General features: G+C 41.1%; 1 protein-coding gene across 5 annotated transcripts in view; it reads left to right on the top strand.

Annotated features, from left to right (window-relative positions):
* The window catches only part of SETD2 (SET domain containing 2, histone lysine methyltransferase), a 121,729-nt gene that overhangs the window by 38,208 nt on the left and 62,806 nt on the right, over positions 1–20,715 (top strand). For all 5 annotated transcript variants that reach the window (XR_008629740.1, XR_008629739.1, XR_008629741.1 and 2 more), the window contains exons 5-9: positions 382–510; positions 4,869–4,992; positions 6,406–6,483; positions 7,875–7,972; positions 19,793–19,919. Coding sequence is in view for 2 of the 5 variants with exons in the window: in XM_055134567.1 (XP_054990542.1) it covers positions 382–510; positions 4,869–4,992; positions 6,406–6,483; positions 7,875–7,972; positions 19,793–19,919 (556 nt within the window). In the remaining 3 variants the exon portion in view is untranslated. The remainder of the gene's footprint in view (positions 1–381; positions 511–4,868; positions 4,993–6,405; positions 6,484–7,874; positions 7,973–19,792; positions 19,920–20,715) is intronic.

Below are 20,715 nucleotides of genomic sequence, written 5' to 3'. Positions count from 1 at the left end.
TAAAAGAAAGGTTAAATTAATGATTAATGCGGAGTATAAGGGGGGGTGTGTGACAGAAAACATGTCAGTTCTACAGAATTGTCAGTACTTTAAATTTAGATGTATCTCAGATATTCAGGAAATGGGAGACAGAACTTTCTTGTGATGACCAGATGACACTATTGTTTTGTGGGTATCATCTGTTTAACAGCATATTCAGTTCTAAAGAGTGTTCATATTGGAAGGAAAAACTCAGGAAGGCTCTTTTGGAGGTTCATCACACATGCTGATAATCATGCCATAAAGCTGTGAATAATACAAATAATTATATAACACATTCTGCCAAACTTGTGTTTATTCTTTTGCTGCTTTAAAGAATTAATTTCACTATTTTCATCTTAGTTCTTCTCGATGTCCAAATGGGGATTATTGTTCCAATAGACGGTTTCAGAGAAAACAGCATGCAGATGTTGAAGTCATACTTACAGAAAAGAAAGGTTGGGGCTTGAGAGCTGCCAAGGATCTTCCTTCGTAAGTTATGTTTTGATCATTTTTCACTTCACTTTGTATTGTTGAAGGTGTAGATACTTTGTAGGAAAATAATTTGTCTATTACACTGAGTTAATAATTATTGTAAAGAATGACCGCTTAGTAGCTAGTAAACATAAACAAAATTCACTTTAGTTCAGGAGATTAAAAAAAAAGTCCCGTCTTTTGTCTATTATAGAGAACATTTTGTGGGGTGAGTAATAGTTGCGGAGGGTAGGGTGTTCGCCTTGTACAAAGCCTATTTGGGTTAGATTCCTGGCATCAAATGTGGTCTCTTGAGCCCCGCCAGGAATAGGCCCTGAGTGCCCTTGAGCTAGAGCAATAGTATAGCAAGTAGAGCTCTTGCCTAGAATGTGCTGATATGGTTTTGATACCCGACACCCAGGATGGTCCCCTCAAGCTCTCTGGGAGCGATCCCTGGGTGCAGAGCCAGGTATGACCCAAAAACAATATAAGGGAAATTTTGTCAACATTTGGACTAGGAAGCTTCTTCATTGCCTCTTAATTATATTTTCTTATGCTATTACTGTTTACTATAGACCCTTAGAATACCTGTAAACTGTAAAAAAGAATGGGGACGTAATCTGATTTGGGTTGAGTAAAAGAGGATAGTTACTAATAGAAAGAGTATCTGGAAAATTAAAGCATACTTGATGCTAACTCAGAATTTGTTGAATACCTAAATGCTGTTCATCACCTAACCCACTACACTTTTTTTCAAGCTCCCATATTTTATTTCTCCTCCCTGCCACCCCACATTTCTTAATAGTTGTTGATATTGTGATCACTAGAGATTACACATGCTTTTGGCTGTGGCACACACATGATTTTAGCTGTGGTGCTAAGAATCTCATGTTAGGCTTATACAAAGTACCATTCAGCCATGTCACTAGCCTGTTATTATCAAATTGAGATGTATTTCTTTTTTTTTTTTGCTTTTTGGGTCATACCTGGCGATGCACAGGGGTTACTCCTGGCTCTGCACTCAGGAATCACTCCTGACAGTGCTCAGGAGACCATATAGGATGCTGGGAATCGAAGCCAGGTCGACCGCGTGCAAGGCAAACGCCCTACCTGCTGTGCTATCGCTCCAGCCCCCGAGATAGTATTTCTAAGAAACACAAATCCTATTTCTTAAAAAAGTCAGTTTTAAGAACTGCATGATAAGCTTTTGTCTGGCCTTAGTTTTATGGATGTTAGACCCTATTGAAAAGTCTGGCAATACTCTTATAGTTCCTAAATCACTAGGACTTTGAGACTTGTGTCTTAGTTGCTTCATCAAATCTAGACTTTTTCCCCCATCAAATCTAGATTTATGGGGATTGTTACTATTCTTCAGATTTTCTTCTGGTGTGAAATATTTACTTTTTTTGGATGTTTTGATAATCTTAAGCTTTTGAAAACAGAGTGCCAGTGCACTGGGTAGTCTGCTTTCTTTACATGTGTGGCCTATCCAGGTACTAGCTCTGGCCAAAGAGTGCTCCAGAGCACCAAGCCAGAGTAAGCTCTGAGTATGTGGCCTACTCTGTGTGGTCCAAAAATCAAAAAGAGAAGTTTTTGAAAATAGACAATTTGAGAGCAGTGAGAGCAAAACATAGTATTTTATTGTACTAAGAAAAGGTTTCAAGTTCAGGGAAGAAAATTTATTTTGGTAGATTTGAAATGGAATTCTTTTTACCACTTACAAGGGAATAAGGCATATTTAGTATTCTTTTTTTTTTCTCTCTTTTTGGGTCACACCCGGCGATGCACAGGGGTTACTCCTGGCTCTGCACTCAGGAATTACCCCTGGGGACCATATGGGATGCTGGGAATGGAACCCGGGTCGGCCGCATGCAAGGCAAACGCCCTACCTGCTGTGCTATTGCTTCAGCCCCTAGTATTCTTTATAATATTTATTCTACATGGAAGAACTTGGCAAGCTCCCCGTGGTGTATCTGATATGCCAGATACAGTAATAATAACAGGTCTCATTCCTCTTACCCTGAAAAGAGCCTCCAATTGTTGGGAAAAACGAGTAAGGAGAGGCTGCTAAAATCTCAGGGCTGGGACAAATGCTATTACTGTTATTGACACCCTATTAAGTAAATCAGTGAACAATGGAATGACAGTGATACAGTGATTTATTCTACAAGTCTGAAGTAATTCTGCTTATTTTCAAGGAAGGGAGCTAATCCCAAAAATGGAGGTTCTAACACTATAGTTTCACAATTTCTTTTTTTCTTCTGGGAATGGCCACACCAAGTTGTGCTCAGGAGTTTCTCTCAGCCTACTTGGGGATTGTTCTGGTTGTGCCAGGGTTTGAACCTTGCTGCCTGCATGTGAAGGATGCACTTTATCTTGTTGAGCTATCTCTCTGACCCTATGAGCTCATATTCTGTGGTCATTCTAGTACATTACTTTAAAAAAATAAGCTTCTGGGCAAAATTTTTTTTTTCCTCTTTTGGCTTTTTGGTCATGCCCAGTGATGCTCAGGGGTTATTCCTGTCTCTGCACTCAGGAATTCCTCCTCACGATGGATGCTTGGGGGACCATCTGAGATGCTGGGGAATGAACCTGGGTCGACTATGCAAGGCAAGTGCCCTACCCTGCTGTATTATCTCTCCGGCCCCTTCTGGGAGAATTTAAGTGTTGTGGGCCAGAGTGATAGTATAGTGACTTGGATACTTGCCCTGCATGCAGCTGACCTGGGTTCAATTGCCAGCATCTTATATAGTCGCCCATGCACTGCCAGGAGTAATTCCTGAGTATAGAGCCAGGAATAAACCCTAAGCACTGTTAGGTGTGGCCCCAAAATAAAAAAATAAATAAAACTTAAAAAGGAATTTAAGGGGCTGGAGTTATAGCACAGCGAGTAGGGCATTTGCCTTGCACTTGATCGACCCGGGTTCAAATCCCAGCATCCCATATGGTCCCCTGAGCACTGCCAGGGGTAATTCCTGAGTGCAGAGCCAGGAGTAACCCCTGTGCATGGCCGGATGTGACCCAAAAAGCAAAAAAAATAATAATAATAATTAAAATAAAAATGGAATTTAAGTGTTCCTTATAAGAAAATAATTTAACCTTTTAGAAATACCTGCTAGTTATCAGATTTTTATTATTAAAACATGAATATGCTTATGATAGATCAATATACAAATTACATGCAGGTCCTCAGCATTGTGCCAGATGTGGCCTAAACCCCAACCACCACCACCGCCAGATTTCTTTGATTATAATTAGGTGTGTAAGTGAGAGGATAAGTGAAAATTACCAGGTCATTTTGGGTCAGAACTTGGGGGCAAAACGTAGTTAAACATCTCTTTGCATGAAAATAGTAGTTGAAATCATTGCTGAGAATGAACTTCCATAAAATAAAAAGAGGGGTAAGAGACTGAAAATTTCATATCTAAAATAGCAAAGAAATAGGTAATAAACTAAGGAAAGAACATTTAAAGATAGGTGGCAAGTGACGTAACTTGAGAGCAATTAATCATATTTATTAATAGATGCTATGGAAAACTCAGAATGCAGAGAATTATAGTACATTTTAACCTTTAATATTACTAGATGGGGCTGGATCGATAGCACAGTGGGTAGGGCATTTGCCTTGCACACGGCCGACCTGGGTTCGATTCCCAGCATCCCATATGGTCCCCTGAGCACTGCCAGGAATTACTTCCTAAGTGCATGAGCCAGGAGTAACCCCTGTGCATCGCTGGGTGTGACCCAAAAAGCAAAAAATATATATGTATGTATATATATATATCACTAGAGACCCTTGAGTAAATGATAGCAACGGAGCGGCTATATTTAAGTTTCCTTTTGGCCTAGAACATTAAGTTTCTAATTTTTCACTATCTTCTGATTTCTTTAGAAATGCTTCTCAGGTGAAATTACTGCTTACATGATAAATAAACTAGGCTTGAGTTTATTGAATAAAAAAAGCTTATTATCTAAAAATTTTATTATTTATATTAATTATTAAGTATATGCATTTGCTAGTCACTGTCACTGTCATCCCATTGCTCATCGATGTGCTCGAGCGGGCACCAGTAACATCTCCATTGTGAGACATGTTGTTACTGTTTTTGGCATATTGAATACGCCATGGGTAGCTTGCCAGGCTCTGCCATGTGGGTAGGATAAATTATAAAAATCAGAACCAACTTTATTTAAAAAGAATTAGGGAAAATTAACTTCTGTTTGGTACTAGCTACTTCACATATATTTTAATTTTATCTTACGTAATACAGAATGTGTTTGCAGTATTTCTTTAAATTTATAAATTTTTTCATAGTTTATTTTTTTGATAAAGAACCTATATGGGAAATACTATTATTTTTCTTCTGTGTTTTCAGGAACACCTTCGTTTTGGAATATTGTGGAGAGGTACTTGACCATAAGGAGTTCAAAGCCCGAGTAAAAGAATATGCACGAAACAAAAATATCCATTACTATTTCATGGCCCTCAAGAATGATGAGGTGAGCTGCATGGATGTGTTTGCTTTGATATGGAAATTGTTGAGTTTGAAAGGATCATTGATGTCAGTTGATCTCTAAAATGCAGAGAGGTTGCAGGATCAGTGACTTGTCTTTTGTTTACCAAAAGGATGGACAGTGAGATTTACATTTTTTAACTGAAAACATACTTGTTTTTATGTTATAGTTCTTAAAAATTATTTATGATGCCCCAATAACTTTTTTAAATAGGCTATGTTTATTATAATACAAATTAAGGGGAGAAAAAATTTTAATCATTTTTTAATAAAAAATTAAGAAATAACAATGTGTTGGCACAGATAATATTTTTTTAAATGAAAATTAGCTATTTCCTAAGGAGTTGCATATTTTGCAGAGCGCTTTAATACCTTAATAAAATGTTGCTTACATTTTTTTTTTTAATTTTAATTTTTTTTTTTTTTTTTTCCTTTTTGGGTCTCACCCGGCACTGCACAGGGGTCACTCCTGGCTCATGCACTTAGGAATTACCCCTGGCAGTGCTCAGGGGACCATATGGGATGCTGGGATTCGAACCTGGGTCAGCCGTGTGCAAGGCAAACGCCCTACCCACTGTGCTATCGCTCCAGCCCCTGTTGCTTACATTTTTATATCTACCTCTATATTCGGTCTGGAAATACATGTTTTAGGAACCTACTGCCACTACCCTGCTGAATATAAATCAAGGTGGGCTCATCAAGAGATGATTTTCTGTTTTTGGCCACTCCTAGAAGTGCTTGGGAGAGACAGTTTGGTGCCAGCAGTAGAACATGGACCTCCCACAGCCTGTTGAACTCTTTCCCTGGTCCTTAATTAAGGGTTCTAACAAGCTTTCCAGGGGATTTAGATATGCACTAAAATTTGAGAGCTTGTGTGTCCTACACAGAAATGCAGCTGACTCCAGATTGAGTGCTCTAGTAGCACAGGTATTTATTTTACTTTATTTATTTTTTGGTTTGGGGCCACACCCAGCAGTCCTCAGGGCTTACTACTGGCTCTGAGTTCAGGGATCACTTCTTGCAGGCTCACAGGACCATTTGAGGTGCTAGGGATCGAACACCGGGTAGGCCATGTGCAAGGCAAATGCCCTACTACCCTCTATACTATCGCACCGCGCCCCTTCCCCAGCATATCCACTTTAAAAGTTTCATATTTGTGAAGTGAGATTGAATTATAATAGAATGTAAGAAGTAAAAGTAACATTGAAGATACAGAGATAATTTTATCTGTAGGTAAAATATTTAAAGTTGGTAGATCTTGCAGAGCAAATAATTGGTTACTTATCACTTTGATATGTAAATATGAGAGTTCTCTAAAAGAAGGTGAATGGTAGGGAATATAGCGTTAAATTTTAAGCTTTTTCTTTACAAAGTCTCATTTTTTACTTTCTTTCCCTAGATAATTGATGCTACACAGAAAGGAAATTGCTCTCGTTTCATGAATCATAGCTGTGAACCAAATTGTGAGACTCAAAAAGTAAGTTGAAGTAGATGTGGAATTTAAGGTATTTTGTTGTTGTTGTTCATTAGTTTCAAATTTTGTATGAGAGATATCCCTAGGTTATTTTTTTAATCTTTGCACATCAACTGATGGTGTAGCAGGGTTTGAGGGAGACACAGAGTGCACAGATGTATCATCAACCAGTCATACTGAAGAATCACAAAAGGATCCCTACTGATTTAATTTTTTGATGATCTTAGTATTTTCCCCTACTTTATTGCTAAATATTAAATTTTGATTTGATTTGTTTTGGTATTTGGGCCATATTCAGTGATGATGAGTGTTGACTCCTAGCTCTGTGCTTGCAGGTAATTTCTGGTGGTGCTAGGGGAGCTATATGTAGTGCTGGTGATTGAACCAGCACTACATGTAGTGCTGGTGATTGAACCAGCACACAATCATATGGTGATTGTGTGCCAAGCAAAATGCTTTAACCTTTATACTTTCTTTCTCTGGCCCATAAACATTTAATTTTGTTTCTGGGGTTTTTTTTAGTTTGTTTGTTTTTGCTTTTTTGGTCACACCCGGCAATGCTCAGGGGTTACTCCTGGCTTTGCACTCAGGAATCATTCCTGGTGGTGCTCAGGAGACCATATGGGATGCTGGGAATTGAATCTGGGTCGGCCACATGCAAGGCAAACTCCCTACCCGCTGTGCTATCACTTCAGCCCCAACATTTAATTTTGAAATAATAGGTTACAAAACAGTGGTACAGGGCTTCTGTGTACCATTCTTTATCTAACTTTCCCAAGTGTTCACATCATACATAAGCACAATATTATTAATCTAAAAATTATTTAGATACAAGGTTAGCACTCGGCTCACTGTATAATTGCTTTGTCCTGGTGAACATGATCTTCAAAAGTCTAACCTGTAAATATCTTCTCCATTTTAATTCTTGAGTATTATATATATATATCTGTTCTGATGCTTCCCATTCTTTTCATAAACTCAGCCATATAACCACCACTTTATGAATTAAACTTTTGCAATGTTTTTCTGGTTCTATCTTAGTGCATGGTTTTAATACAAAATGAAGTAGTATGTCTTCCTGTAATAGTGTGTTAATTGAAGCATTTATTACTTGCCTGTTCTTAGGATGAGTTCATTCTTTACTGTGTAGTAATGCACGTTGAGATGTTATGATTGTTTCTGAGAGACATAGAGACATATTAAGGGTGATATTCAGTCTTGTACTTCATTAAGAAAGTATAACACTTAAATATGTTTATTTTTAAAAGTCTCCTATTTTGTGTTTGGAAAAAATTTATTGCCTAAAAGAGAACATGCATAATTAATGCAGATATTAATGTTTTTTAAAATGCAGAATAGTTACTAATTTATTTTCTTTAAAAACAATATCTCAGTGGACCGTGAATGGACAGTTGAGAGTTGGATTTTTTACCACCAAACTGGTTCCTTCAGGCTCAGAGTTAACATTTGACTATCAATTTCAAAGATACGGGTAAGTGTTGTTTCCATTCTGAAGTATTGTTTCCATTCTGATTTGTACCTTCTGATATGGGACTAGAATGTCGGGATATAGAGATACACTTTGATGTGAATTACTGATAAGTTATTTATATCAGATCTAGCTATAATGTATTGTCTTGATTTTATGTTCTTCCTATGTTATGGCACTTCTGGCTACTCATAATTCTGTGACTTTATGCTATCTTATTTTTATTTTTATGTTCTTAATACTATTAAGAATTCATTACAAAAACTTAATTGCATAATTAAAAGTTTAATAGTTAACTGTGAAAAGAGATTAGTATAATGAATATTGATGTATCCATCATTTATCAGTGTCATCTTAATCTTGTCTTATCTAAGCCATATCATACTTTTTTTCCCTCCTCTGAGTTTTGGCTCACATCTGGGTAATTCAAGGGTAACTTCTGGCTCTGCGCTCAAGAATTATTCCTGGTGGTGCTCAGAAGACCATCTGGGATGCTGGGGATTGAACCTGGGTTGGCTACATGCAAGGCAATCACCCTGTCGACTCTGTCCTGTCTTTCCAGCTCCTAAGCCATATTGTTAAAAACTAATTTGTACCTTGTTCTGTCTACTAAGAAAAATAGTTGATACAATAGCAATGAGTACTTAATGACATTTATATTGTCACCTTAAAAAATAATTTTTCACAAAAAAGAAAATGTTGTCAAATTTGAGATAGGAATTGATTAGGGTATTCCTGGTTTATCATGTCATCATTGTATCACTGTCATCCTGTTGTTCATCGATTTACTCGAGTGGGGCCAGTAACGTCTCCATTTGTCCCAGCCCTGAGATTTTAGCAGCTTCTCCTTACTCATTTTTCCCAACAATTGGAGGCTCTTTTCAGGGTCAGGGGAATGAGACCTGTTATTGTTCCTGTGTTTGGCATACCTAATACACCATAGGGAGCTTGCCAGGCTCTTCCGTGCAGGCAAGTTACTCTTGGTAGCTTGCTGGGCTCTCTGAGAGGCATATATATAATATATATCACTATGATATATAATATATATTATTATATTATATATGATATATATTATTATATATATTGTCATATAGAAAACTATATAAGAAGCAGGATTGATAGTACAGTGGGTTGGCTCTTACTTTGTAATGTGGCAGACCTGGGTTTGATCCCCAGCATCCCCTGTAGTTCCCCGTGCCCACCAAGAGTTAATCCTGAGCACAGAGCCTGGAGTAAGTCCTGGCCCAATGAAAGGGGAATATATATTATATTTATTATTAATGTAATATATAATATATATTGTATATTTTTTATATATTGGAGCGATAGCACAGCGGGTAGGGCATTTGCCTTTCACGCAGCCGACTCAGGTTCAATTCCTCCGTCCCTCTTGCAGAACCCGGCAAGCTCCCCAGAGTATCACGCCTACATGGCAGAGCCTGGCAAGCTATCCGTGGCGTATTCAATATGCCAGAAATAGTAACAAGTCTCACGATGGAGACATTATTGGTGCCTGCTCAAGCAAAATCGATGAGAAACAGGATGACAGTGACAATGACAGGGATTTTATATATATTGAAGCGATAGCACAGCCAGTAAGCTGTTTGCCTTGCATGCCGTCGACCTGGGTACAATTCTTCTGTCCCTCTCGGAGGAGATCCTGGCAGGCTGCCGAGAGTATCCTGTCCACATGGCAGAGCCTGGCAAGCTACCCGTGGCATATTCGATATGCCAAAAACAGTAACAACAAGTATCACAGTAGAGATGTTACTGGTGCCCGCTTGAGCAAATCGATGAACAATGGGACTGAAGTGCATATTATTAAATACATTATATATATTCAGATTTGGGGCTGGGGAGAGTTCAATGAGCTGCAGCTATTTTCATGAAGAACCAAATTTGATCCTGATAACCACATGGTTCTCTCGGTACTGCCAGAAATCATTCCCCAGCAAAAAAGAAAAAGAAAAAAAAAGACAGGATTAGCTTCTGAGGACTTCTGGGTGTGGCTTTTTAAAAGAAGACAAAAAAGATTAGTTATCATTCTACAGGAAGACTTTAAGAATCTCTGGGGCTGGAGCGATAGCACAGCGGGTAGGGCGTTTGCCTTGCACGCGGCCGACCCGGGTTCGAATCCCAGCATCCCATATGGCCCCCTGAGCACCACCAGGAGTAATTCCTGAGTGTAGAACCAGGAGTAACCCCTGTGCATCGCCGGGTGTGACCCAAAAAGCAAAAAAAAAAAAAAAAGACTTTAAGAATCTCAAATAAGCTGTTCCTTGCCATAAGTGGAAGAAATCTTACTAACCCCTGTGCATCATTAATAATATTGGGGCTGGAGAGATAGCACAGCGGGTAGAGCGTTTGCCTTGCACGCGGCCGACCCGGGTTCGAATCCCAGCATCCCATATGGTCCCCTGAGCACCACCAGGAATAATTCCTGAGTGTAGAACCAGGAGTAACCCCTGTGCATCGCCGGGTGTGACCCAAAAAGCAAAAAAAAAAAAAAGACTTTAAGAATCTCAAATAAGCTGTTCCTTGCCATAAGTGGAAGAAATCTTACTAACCCCTGTGCATCATTAATAATAATGGGGCTGGAGAGATAGCACAGCGGGTAGGGCGTTTGCCTTGCACGTGGCCGACCCGGGTTCAAATCCCAGCATCCCATATGGACCCCTGAGCACGGCCAAGGGTAATTCCTGAGTTCAGAGCCAGGAGTAACCCCTGTGCATCGCCAGGTGTGACCCAAAAAGAAAAAAAAAAAAAGAATAATAATATTGAGCACATATCCTACCTGAGCCCATGTGCTGCTTGTGACCATGTGGCCGAGCACATGTGTCACTCAGTCTCCCCTCTTGAGATTTGTACTTTCATGATTTCGTGTCTAATGCTGGGATGTGTGTCGGGGCTCTCTCTGCCCTTGGAGAAACCCGGATTCTCTCTTGAGCACATTATTCTCCACTCTTTCCCATTTTCTCTCCCCTCTTCCCTTCAAAAATCCTCCAAATCTATTTACTCTAAAAAATTAATGATAGGGGCTGGAGCAATCGCACAGCGGGTAGGGCGTTTGCCTTTCACGCGGCCGACCCCGGTTCGATTCCCAGCATCCCATATGGTCCCCTGAGCACCGCCAGGAGTCATTCCTGAGTGCAGAGCCAGGAGGAACCCCTGTGCATCGCCAGGTGTGACCCAAAAGGCAAAAAAAAAAAAAAAAATGATAATATTTGCACTATTCACAATACCCAGAATCTGAAAACAACACAAGTGCCTGAGAACAGATGAGTGGATAAAGAAACTGCAGTACATCTAGACAGTGAACTACTATGCAGCTGTTGTTGGGGGGGTATGTAATCGTTAACTTTGCTTAACCATGGATGGACATAGAGAGTGAAATGAGTCAGAGGGAGGGGCTGGAGTGATAGCACAGCAGGTAGGGCATTTGCCTTGCACGCGGCTGACCCGGGTTCAAATCCCAGCATCCCATATGGTCCCCTGAGCACCGACAGGGGTGATTCTTGAGTGCATGAGCCAGGAAGGACCCCTGTGCATTGCTGGGTGTGACCCCCCCCCAAAAAAAGAAATGAGTCAGAGGGAGGACTGACATAGAATAATTACACTCATATGTGAGATATAAAGAAACATAGTAGGAGAATAATGCCGGAAGACAACAGAAATGAAGGCCAGGTAAATCAGCCCTTAGTTGGGAGCTTGCCACAGTGGGGCAGTCGGAGTGGACAGGGAATACGGAGGTAGGTCAGGGAAGGGACCTCTAGACAACGATAGGGAAAGTGATAACTCTAGACTAGAACTGGGTGCTAGGTAAAGTAATATACGTGATACCCTAACAGTATTGCAAACCATAGTGCCTAAAAGGGAAAAATGGGAAAGAGAGAAAGAAGTCTGTGGAGACTGCCTTAGAGATAAGCTCTCTTGTGTATGGGGGGACAGGGGAGGGGAGTTGGGGACATTGATGGTAGGAAATGTACACTGGTGAAGGGATGACTGAAACTCAATCATGAACATCTTTGTGACTGTATCTTAACGGTGATTCAGTTTACAAAATAATAGTAATATGGGACTGGAGCAATAGTATAGTGAGTAGGGCATTTGCCTTATATACAGTCAACCCAAGTTCTACCCCCAGCATTCTATATGGTCTTCTGCACACTGCCAGGAACAATTCCTGAAAACAGAGCAAAGAGTAACCTTGAGCTTCTCCGTGTGTGCCCTCAAAACAAGACAAGACAAAAAATAATAACTGCTGGGCCTAGAGTAATAGTACAGTGATTACAGTGGGTAGGGCATTTGCTGTACTCCCTGGCACCCTACATGATTCCCTAGCCTGGAAAGAATGATCCTTGATTGCAAAGCCAGGAGTAAGCTCTGAGCACAGCTGGGTATACTTCTCTCACCCCCACACCACTCCCTACTCTCTCAAAAAGAAAAAAATAATAACTGCAGTGATTTGAAAAAAATTGTGTTAACTCTGGACATTAACTGTGCATCTTACAGTGATTTGTTTGTTTTGGGCGACAACTGGCAACGTTCAGGAGTAACTCCTGCTCTGCATTCACGAATTACTCCTGGCAGGCTCGGGGAACCATATGAGGTACTGGGGATTGAACCCGACTTGGCATTATGTAAGACAAGCGCCCTGCCCACTGTACTATTGCTCCAGCCTGGTATTTAAAAAAAAAAAAAGCCGGGCGGGGGGTGGGGTATGGTGCTGCCAGGAGGTCAATCTGTACCTGCAGGGGAAGTGCATCAGCAGCACGATTGTACCTTCAAAAATTGATACTTCAAAAATTATTACTGTACCTTTGGTTCGATCCCAACAACTTGGGACCAAGTTTACCAAGAAATTAAATGTCCAAAAGTTAGGTATGGAGGAACCATGCCCATAAACCACCTCCAGCTCAGCTATACAAGCTCATTTATTGGCCTTATTACGGAGTCCCATAAATAAATCTTGAAAGATATCAATCCACCATACCCCCGGCCTGACTCCACCATCTCAGGACAGACCTCACCAATACATAATCTGAAAATTCTGGTGTGTGGGTTTTGTGACTGAAATCTCCAGGCTTTCTCTTTAGTTGGGATGGGCTAACTTCCCCCACTTTTCAGTACTCCTGGACACATACGAAGTCACACCTACAAACTACCTCTGGCTCAACTATACAAGCTCTCATTTATCATATTTGCTTCAGAGACCCATAAATGTCAAAAGAGATCAAAAGCCGCAGTTAATGTCTGACCCATGCAAGGCTGAACAGACTGGGGTAAATTGGAGGGAAGCGAGTTGGCCTGATAAACTCCCAAGCAGAGCCTCCAGCAGCCGCTTGCTTCCACAATCCAAAATTACCACCATACCCACAGCCTGACTCCATCTAAGGACAGACCTCCTTAAAGTATAATCTGCTGAAAATTCAGCTATGCAGGTTTCATGACTGAAATCTCCAGGCTTTCTTGGAGTTGGGATGGGCTACTTTCCCCCACTTCCAGTACTCCTAAAAGCACTGGCAATCACCCCCTACGAACCAACTCCAGCGCCACCATGTAAGCTCTACTACAGGCATTGCTTCAGAGACCCATAAATCTTGAAAGAGATCAAAAGCTGCAGTTAGGGGCTGGAGTGATAGCACAGCGGGTAGGGCGTTTGCCTTGCACGCGGCTGACTCGGATTTTTAATCCCAGCATCCCATATGGTCCCCTGAGCACCACCGGGGTGGTTCCTGAGTGCACAGCCAGGAGTAATCCCTGTGCATCTCCAGGTGTGACTCAAAAAGAAAAAAAAAACTGCAATTAATCTTGGACCCACACAAGGCTGAACAGACTGGGGTAAATCAGAGGTGGGGGGCAGGTGAGCCTGGTGACGACCCAAGCAGAGCCCCCAGCAGCCACTTGCTTCACAATTTAAAATCACTGCTATCCCCTCGACCTGACTCCACCATCTCAGAACAGACCTTACCAAGACTTAATCTGCTGAAAATTCTGGTGTGTGGATTTTGACTGAAATCTCCACACTTTCTTGAAGTCGGGATGGGCTACCTCCTTCCACCTCCCTGTACTTCCGGAAGCCTCGACAGTCACATTCATACCCCAGAGCTGCCACCCAATTAAAAAGCTACTCCAGCCTTACTGTCCTGATCAAAATACTGAATGCCCTGAAAAAACACCATGACCTCTTAGCACCTGTATTGCAAACCATAATGCACAAAAGAAAAAGGATAGAGCAAGGAAAAAACCTCCCTTAGAGGGACACTGGGGGGTGGGGTGTTGAGGAATGGTGGTAGGGAAATAGGGGACACTGGTGGTAGGAAATGTACACTGGCGGAGGGATGGGTGCTGGATCATTGTATTACTGAAACCCAATTATGAACAGCTTTGTAATGGTCTATCTCATGGATATTCAATTAAAAAAAATGTGTGGAATTCATGTCCACTTTAGTCAGCTTAATCAATGACTGAAGTGCTCCTACATTTAAAAAAGTGCTGTAGTGCTCCTATATTTTTTTTAAGCCACATTAAATTGTAGTTAAGGGCAAACAGTGAATGATTTTGAAAACTAGTTTAATATTTTGTTTTTGTTTTGGGGGCAAAACTGACAATGCTCAGGGCTTATTCCTTGCTCTATAGGGATCATTCCTGGCGGGGCTCAAGGGACCATATGGGGTGCCAGAGATTGAAACCAGGTCAGCTGCATGGAAGGCATGCATCCCTACCCCTGTGCACCTTTCTTCCCCTAGTTTAAATTTTTTTTTTCCTTTTTGGGTCACACCTGGCAATGCATAGGGGTTACTCCTGGCTCTGCACTCAGGAATTACTTCTGGCAGTGCTCAGGGGACTGTATGGGATGCTGGGAATCGAACCTGGGTCGGCTGCGTGCAAGGCAAACGCCCTACGCGCTGTGCTATTGCTCCAGCCCCTAAAATTTATAAAAAGACATCTGTCATGCCTTTTTATGGAGAATTCTAGTTTAGGTTAAAGTTGATGAAAGAAAGTTCTTTTTAAAGATTATTTCAGCTAATGAAGTGTGGTAATTACATCATTTTGTAACACCCCACATGAACTAATGGATCTAAGAAGTGGTTATCAGTGACAGTCAATATCACAAAAAGACAGCTATCTGCCTCCTGATGAAAAAGAGCTATACTGCCTATGAAATATTCTTGTCAAGAGTTTTTAGAGGAAGGAAGGAAGGAAGGAAGGAAGGAAGGAAGGAAGGAAGGAAGGAAGGAAGGAAGGAAGGAAGGAAGGAAGGAAGGAAGGAAGGAAGGAAGGAAGGAAGGAAGGAAGGAAGGAAGGAAGGAAGGAAGGAAGGAAGGAAGGAAGGAAGGAAGGAAGGAAGGAAGGAAGGAAGGAAGGAAGGAGAGATGGACTAGAAGTAACATAAGGACAGTATTCTAAGATCTTAGACACTTCTGTGGTGGTGAAGGTGCAGTAACTTTTTTTTTTTTTTTTTTTTGCTTTTTGGGTCAGTACCCGGCGATGCTCAGGGGTTACTCCTGGCTCTGTACTCAGGAATCACTCCTGGTGGTGCTCGGGGAACCATGTGGGATGCTGGGACTCGAACCCGGGTCGGCCGCGTGCAAGGCAAACACCCTACCCGCTGTGCTATCGTTCCAGCCCCAAAGGTGCAGTAACTTGTTCATTCAAAACCATAGTATTAACACTTATAATCATGTTAACCTGAACCACATGAAAAAACATTTTTAATTTGAAAATTAGTTCTTGATTTAATCTCAGGAAATACACAAAACAATAAATGGCATATAGGTATAAAATCAACAAAATATGTACTTTTGGAAATAGTAGGAAAAATAACAGCTTTATTAATTACAAGAAAAAGAGGTGGGGACTGGAGCAGTAGTACAACAGGTTGGTGTTCGCCTTGATGCGTTCGACCTTGATTCAATCTCTGGCATCCCATATAGTTCCCCTAAGCCTGCCAGAAATTATCCCTGAGCGCAGAGCCAGGAGTAATTCCTGAGAGTATCACAGGGATCACCCAAAAACCAAAAAAAATACAGGAAGGTTACCCTTTAGATCAGGATACATTGTTACAGTTAAGTATATATTCTTACTATTGCTCTGGCAGCACCTTTGGCACCTGTAAAATTTCTAACAAAGGAAATTAGATAGCTACCTGAGCAACAGCAGTTGCTAAGGATCCTGAGCACTGCCAGGTGTGGCCTCCCCCTAAAAAAAGATAGAAACCAGTGCAGTTGAAATGGTGGAAATATACCATATAGTTAAGAACTGGAGACGTACTACCCACTTTGCTACAGTTCCGGCCCCATGTTGTTTTTTGGACCATACTTAGTGGTATTCAGAGGTTATTCCTGGCTTTGTGCTCAGGAGTGATCCTTGGCAGTGTTCTGTATGGTATCAGGAGATTTGAACCTGGATTGTCCACATGCACCTTAACCTCCCTATACTGTCTCTCTGGTCTCCTTTTATTGGGCAGGGGCGGGTGGTTGCAAAGCCTGGAATTGAACCCAAGATTGCAGACTTATAAGGCCAAGTGTTCTACTACTGAACCACATTTCTGGCCCAGAATATCTAACTTCATTTTTGGGGCCACACCTGCTAAGGGGTTATTTCTGATTCTGTGCTCAGGGATCACTACTGGAAAAGGCTCTGTGGACCATAGCAGGTGCCTAGGATCAAACCCAGGCCAATATGTGCAAGGAAAGCACCCTTCCTGTTGGACTATCTCTCCAGCCCCTAATAGTCTAATTTTTTTTAAGTTGGACTACTATCTGAATTGTTAGCTTCTGATATAATCTGAGAGCACACAGTTTTCTGGATATATTAGTACCTTTCCTGCAGTCATATGACAGGGATTTAATTCTCTATCCAGAGTTTTGTATCACATATGACATTGAAAGTGTTTAAGAATCACTTATAGTTTCTGTTGTTCTGCTTATAATTTCTGTTGTTCTGCAGTGCTCATGGGTGACTCCTGGCTTTGCACTTAATAAGCTCAGGGGATCAATCATATGCAGTGCCAGGGATTGAACCTGGATCAGCTGCATGCAAGACAAGCATCTTCGCTGCTGTACTATTTCTCCAGCCCCTATTCCATGCTTCTATTTCAGAACTTAGCACTGAAGTTTTTTTCATATTAGAAATTAATCAGATGGTCATTATTCAGGACAACTGTCAAATAATAATTAAGATCCGAGAGGAATAGGTAGTATACTTCCCTTGCATGGGACAAACATGCTCAATCTGGTTCAATCCGAGACACCATGTATGCCCTGAGCATTGTCATGAGTGATCCCTGAGGGCAAAGTCAGAAATAAGCGCAAGTCAGGTGGTTAATTCTTTGATTACCTGCTTTTCTCTCTCTCTCTCTTGATTTTTGGTTTTTGGATCACACTTAATGGTGCTCAGTCCTCAGGACTTAACTCCTGACTCTGCTCTCAAGGGTCACCATTATTTTGTTTCTTTTCTTTTCTTTTTTTTTTTTCTCTTTGGGTCACACCCAGCGATGCTCAGGGGTTCTTCCTGGCTCTGCACTCAGGAATTACTCCTGGTGGTGCTTGGGGGACCACATGGGATGCTGGGGATCAAACCTCAGTTGGCTGCGTGCGAGGCAAACACCCTACCTGCTGTACTATCTCTCTAAACCCTCCCTCCTTCCCTCGCTCCCTCCCTCCCTTCCTTCCTTCCTTCCCTTTTTCCCTCCCTTTCTTTTCTTTTTTTCTTACTTTTAATTAATTGAATCATAGTGAGAAACAGTTACAAAGTACAGATTTGTTCATTATTTGATTTTTAGTCATATCATGTTTCAATACCTGTTTCTTCAACATAACTTTTTTTGACTAGTTAATTTTATTACCCTAGTTACTATTGCTCTCTTATTTATGTAATGACTTTAGTACTTACATATTCTGTAATATTCTGTACTACTGCATTTTATAATCTATGTATAATCTATGTATAAGTGTTGCCTCCTTAGCACAGTAGACAGCGCGTCAGTCTCATAATCTCTGCATGCTCCTTATAATAATATACTTAGTTCTGTTTGTCAAGCATTTACTTGTAAATAATTGTGAAATTATTTAAGCAGTTTTGTTACTAGATGTTATGTTTACAATTGTTTCTACACTGTCACTGTCAGCCTGTTGCTCATTGGTTTGTTTGAGCGGGCACCAGTAACATATCTCATTGTGAGACTTATTGTTACTGTTTTTGGCATATCCAATATGACACGGTAGGTTGCCAGGCTCTGTCGTGTGGGCTCTATACTCTCGGTAGCTTGCCGGGCTCTCTGAGAGGGGCGGAGGAATCGAACACGGGTCTGCCACGTGAAAGGCGAATGCCCTACCGCTGTCATAAGGCATAAATCCTAATGAAATGGAAAAATTGCTCATTAACTTCTTGGCTGGTTTTCTCTGAATAATAAAGGAAGATTGGAAAAGAAATACTTCTTTTTTGTAGCGCTGAGAGTTCAACTCAGATCCTTGGGGAGTGGTTAGTACAGTGGTTAGGGCATTTTACCTTGCACACAACTGACCAGGTTTGATCCCTGACACACACTCTGGTCCCCCAAGCCCATCAGGAGTGATCTCTCAGTACAGAGCCAGGAGTAATCCATGAGCACTACCAGGTGTTTCTCACCCCTCAAAAAATCCACCCATGGGGCCGGAGTAATAGTACAGCAGATAGGGTGTTTGCCTTGCACACGGCCGACCTAGGTTCGATTCCCACCGTCCGTTGTGGTCCCTCAAGTATTGTCAAGTATAATTCTGGAGTGCAGAGCCAGGAGTAACTCCTGAGCATTACTGGGTGTGACCCAAAAAAAAGTCCACCCATCCCCCCAAACCAGAGCCTCATGTAAACATTACTGGCCACACCTGACATGCTAGGGATTTACTCACAGCAATGTTAGGGGAATGGATGTTGCTGGAGATTACATACAGGCCTCTCATTGATGTGTCTCTGCAGCCCAAGAATGGATCTTATTCATTCATTCATTCATTCATTCATTCATTCATTCATTCCTTTTGTCCGGGATTTGGGCAATACCTAATTGCTCAGGATTATTCCTGTTAGTGATTGGGGTACCATATGTGGTGCCGGGAATTCAACTCAGGCAAGGCTTACCCACTCTTCTGTCTCCTTGGGCCCATGAATGAATATTTGTTGTTGTTGTTGTTGTTGTTTCTTTTTTGGGTCATACCTGGCAATACACAGTGGTTACTCCTGGCTCTGCACTCAGGAATTACCCCTGGTGGTGCTCAGGGGACCATATGGGATACTGGGAATCGAACCCGGGTCGACTGAGTGCAAGGCAAACGCCTTCCCGCTGTGCTATTGCTCCAGCCCCATGAATGAATATTTGTATCTTTTTGGTTATATGGCTGTACTCATGAGTCACTCCTGGCACTGCTCATGAGACAGTATACGGTGCTGGGAATTGAATCCAGGTCAGCTGCAGGAAAGATAAGCACTTACTTGCTGTACTGTATCTCTGGGCCATAATTTTTTTGTGGGGGAAGTCAGGACCTACACCCAGCAGTGCTTGGCCTTACTCGTGATTCTGCACTCAAGAGATTACTTCTGGTAGTGCTGGGGGACAATATGGGGTGTCAGAGATTGAACCCAGATTGACTGCATGCAAGGCAGTACTATTTCACCAGCCCCTGGACCATAATTTTTAAAAGAATTTTTATCATTTTCCTTACTTGGTAGCAGGTATGTTTGTTTTGACTGGATTGACTTCTGTCTTGTGTGCAGTTGTTTTATGTCTACATTTTTATATGCTTAAATTTCACATAACTTATCACATTCATCTATGTTTTTGAACAGAAAAGAAGCTCAGAAATGTTTCTGTGGGTCAGCTAATTGCCGGGGTTACCTGGGAGGAGAAAACAGAGTAAGCATCAGAGCAGCAGGAGGGAAAATGAAGAAGGATCGATCTCGTAAAAAGGATTCAGTAAGTGTTCCTTTCACATTTCAGCTTTTATAAAATACATTTTAAGAAGTGAGGTGACTTTTAAGGTTGAATTTTGCAGTCTATAGCCAGAGAAATTTAGAATCGCAATAAAATAGATATGAATGAAAAGAAAGCATGCTTAGGTTTTTTGACTTTTGAATACTCAGGGCACCAGGCAGTGCTAGGGATCAAACCTGGTTCTCCTGCATAAGAAGCATGTGCGCTGTCCATTTGAACTGTCTCCCAGCCTTGACTAATACTTTTTTTTTTTTTTTTTTTTTGCTTTTGGGTCACACCCAGCGATGCACAGGGGTTACTCCTGGCTCTTCACTCAGGAATTACCCCTGGCGGTGCTCAGGGGACCATATGGAATGCTGGGATTAGAACCCGGGTCGGCCGCGTGCAAAGCAAACGCCCTACCCGCTGTGCTATCGCTCCAGCCCTGACTAATACTTTTATATCTGGTACATAGAAATTAAAATTTGGTATTAATCTTGAAAATTAGGCTTTTTTACAAGCTAAGAACAAATTATATGTTGTTCACTTTGATTTATTCACATAAATCATGAATTCATATTTTTTAATCTATACTTTAATATGGGTTGTCTTTTCTTTGGAATACTTAAGTTTGTAACTGTTCTTTGAAATAGTTCTGAAAACCATCTTTGGAGTGTACAATTATTTATGAGAGGTTATAAAGAATCCAAGAATGAGAATGGAAAAGTCTAAGACTTTATATTTTATCTTTTTTTGTTTTTAATTTAGTATGTTAGGGAAGTAGTTGATAGCCTTGTTT

Source organism: Sorex araneus, chromosome 4 (genome assembly GCF_027595985.1).
Source record: "Sorex araneus isolate mSorAra2 chromosome 4, mSorAra2.pri, whole genome shotgun sequence".
Taxonomy (NCBI): Eukaryota; Metazoa; Chordata; class Mammalia; order Eulipotyphla; family Soricidae; genus Sorex; species Sorex araneus.
The sequence above is the reverse complement of the archived record's forward strand: the minus strand, read 5'-3'. Positions and strand labels throughout refer to the sequence as shown.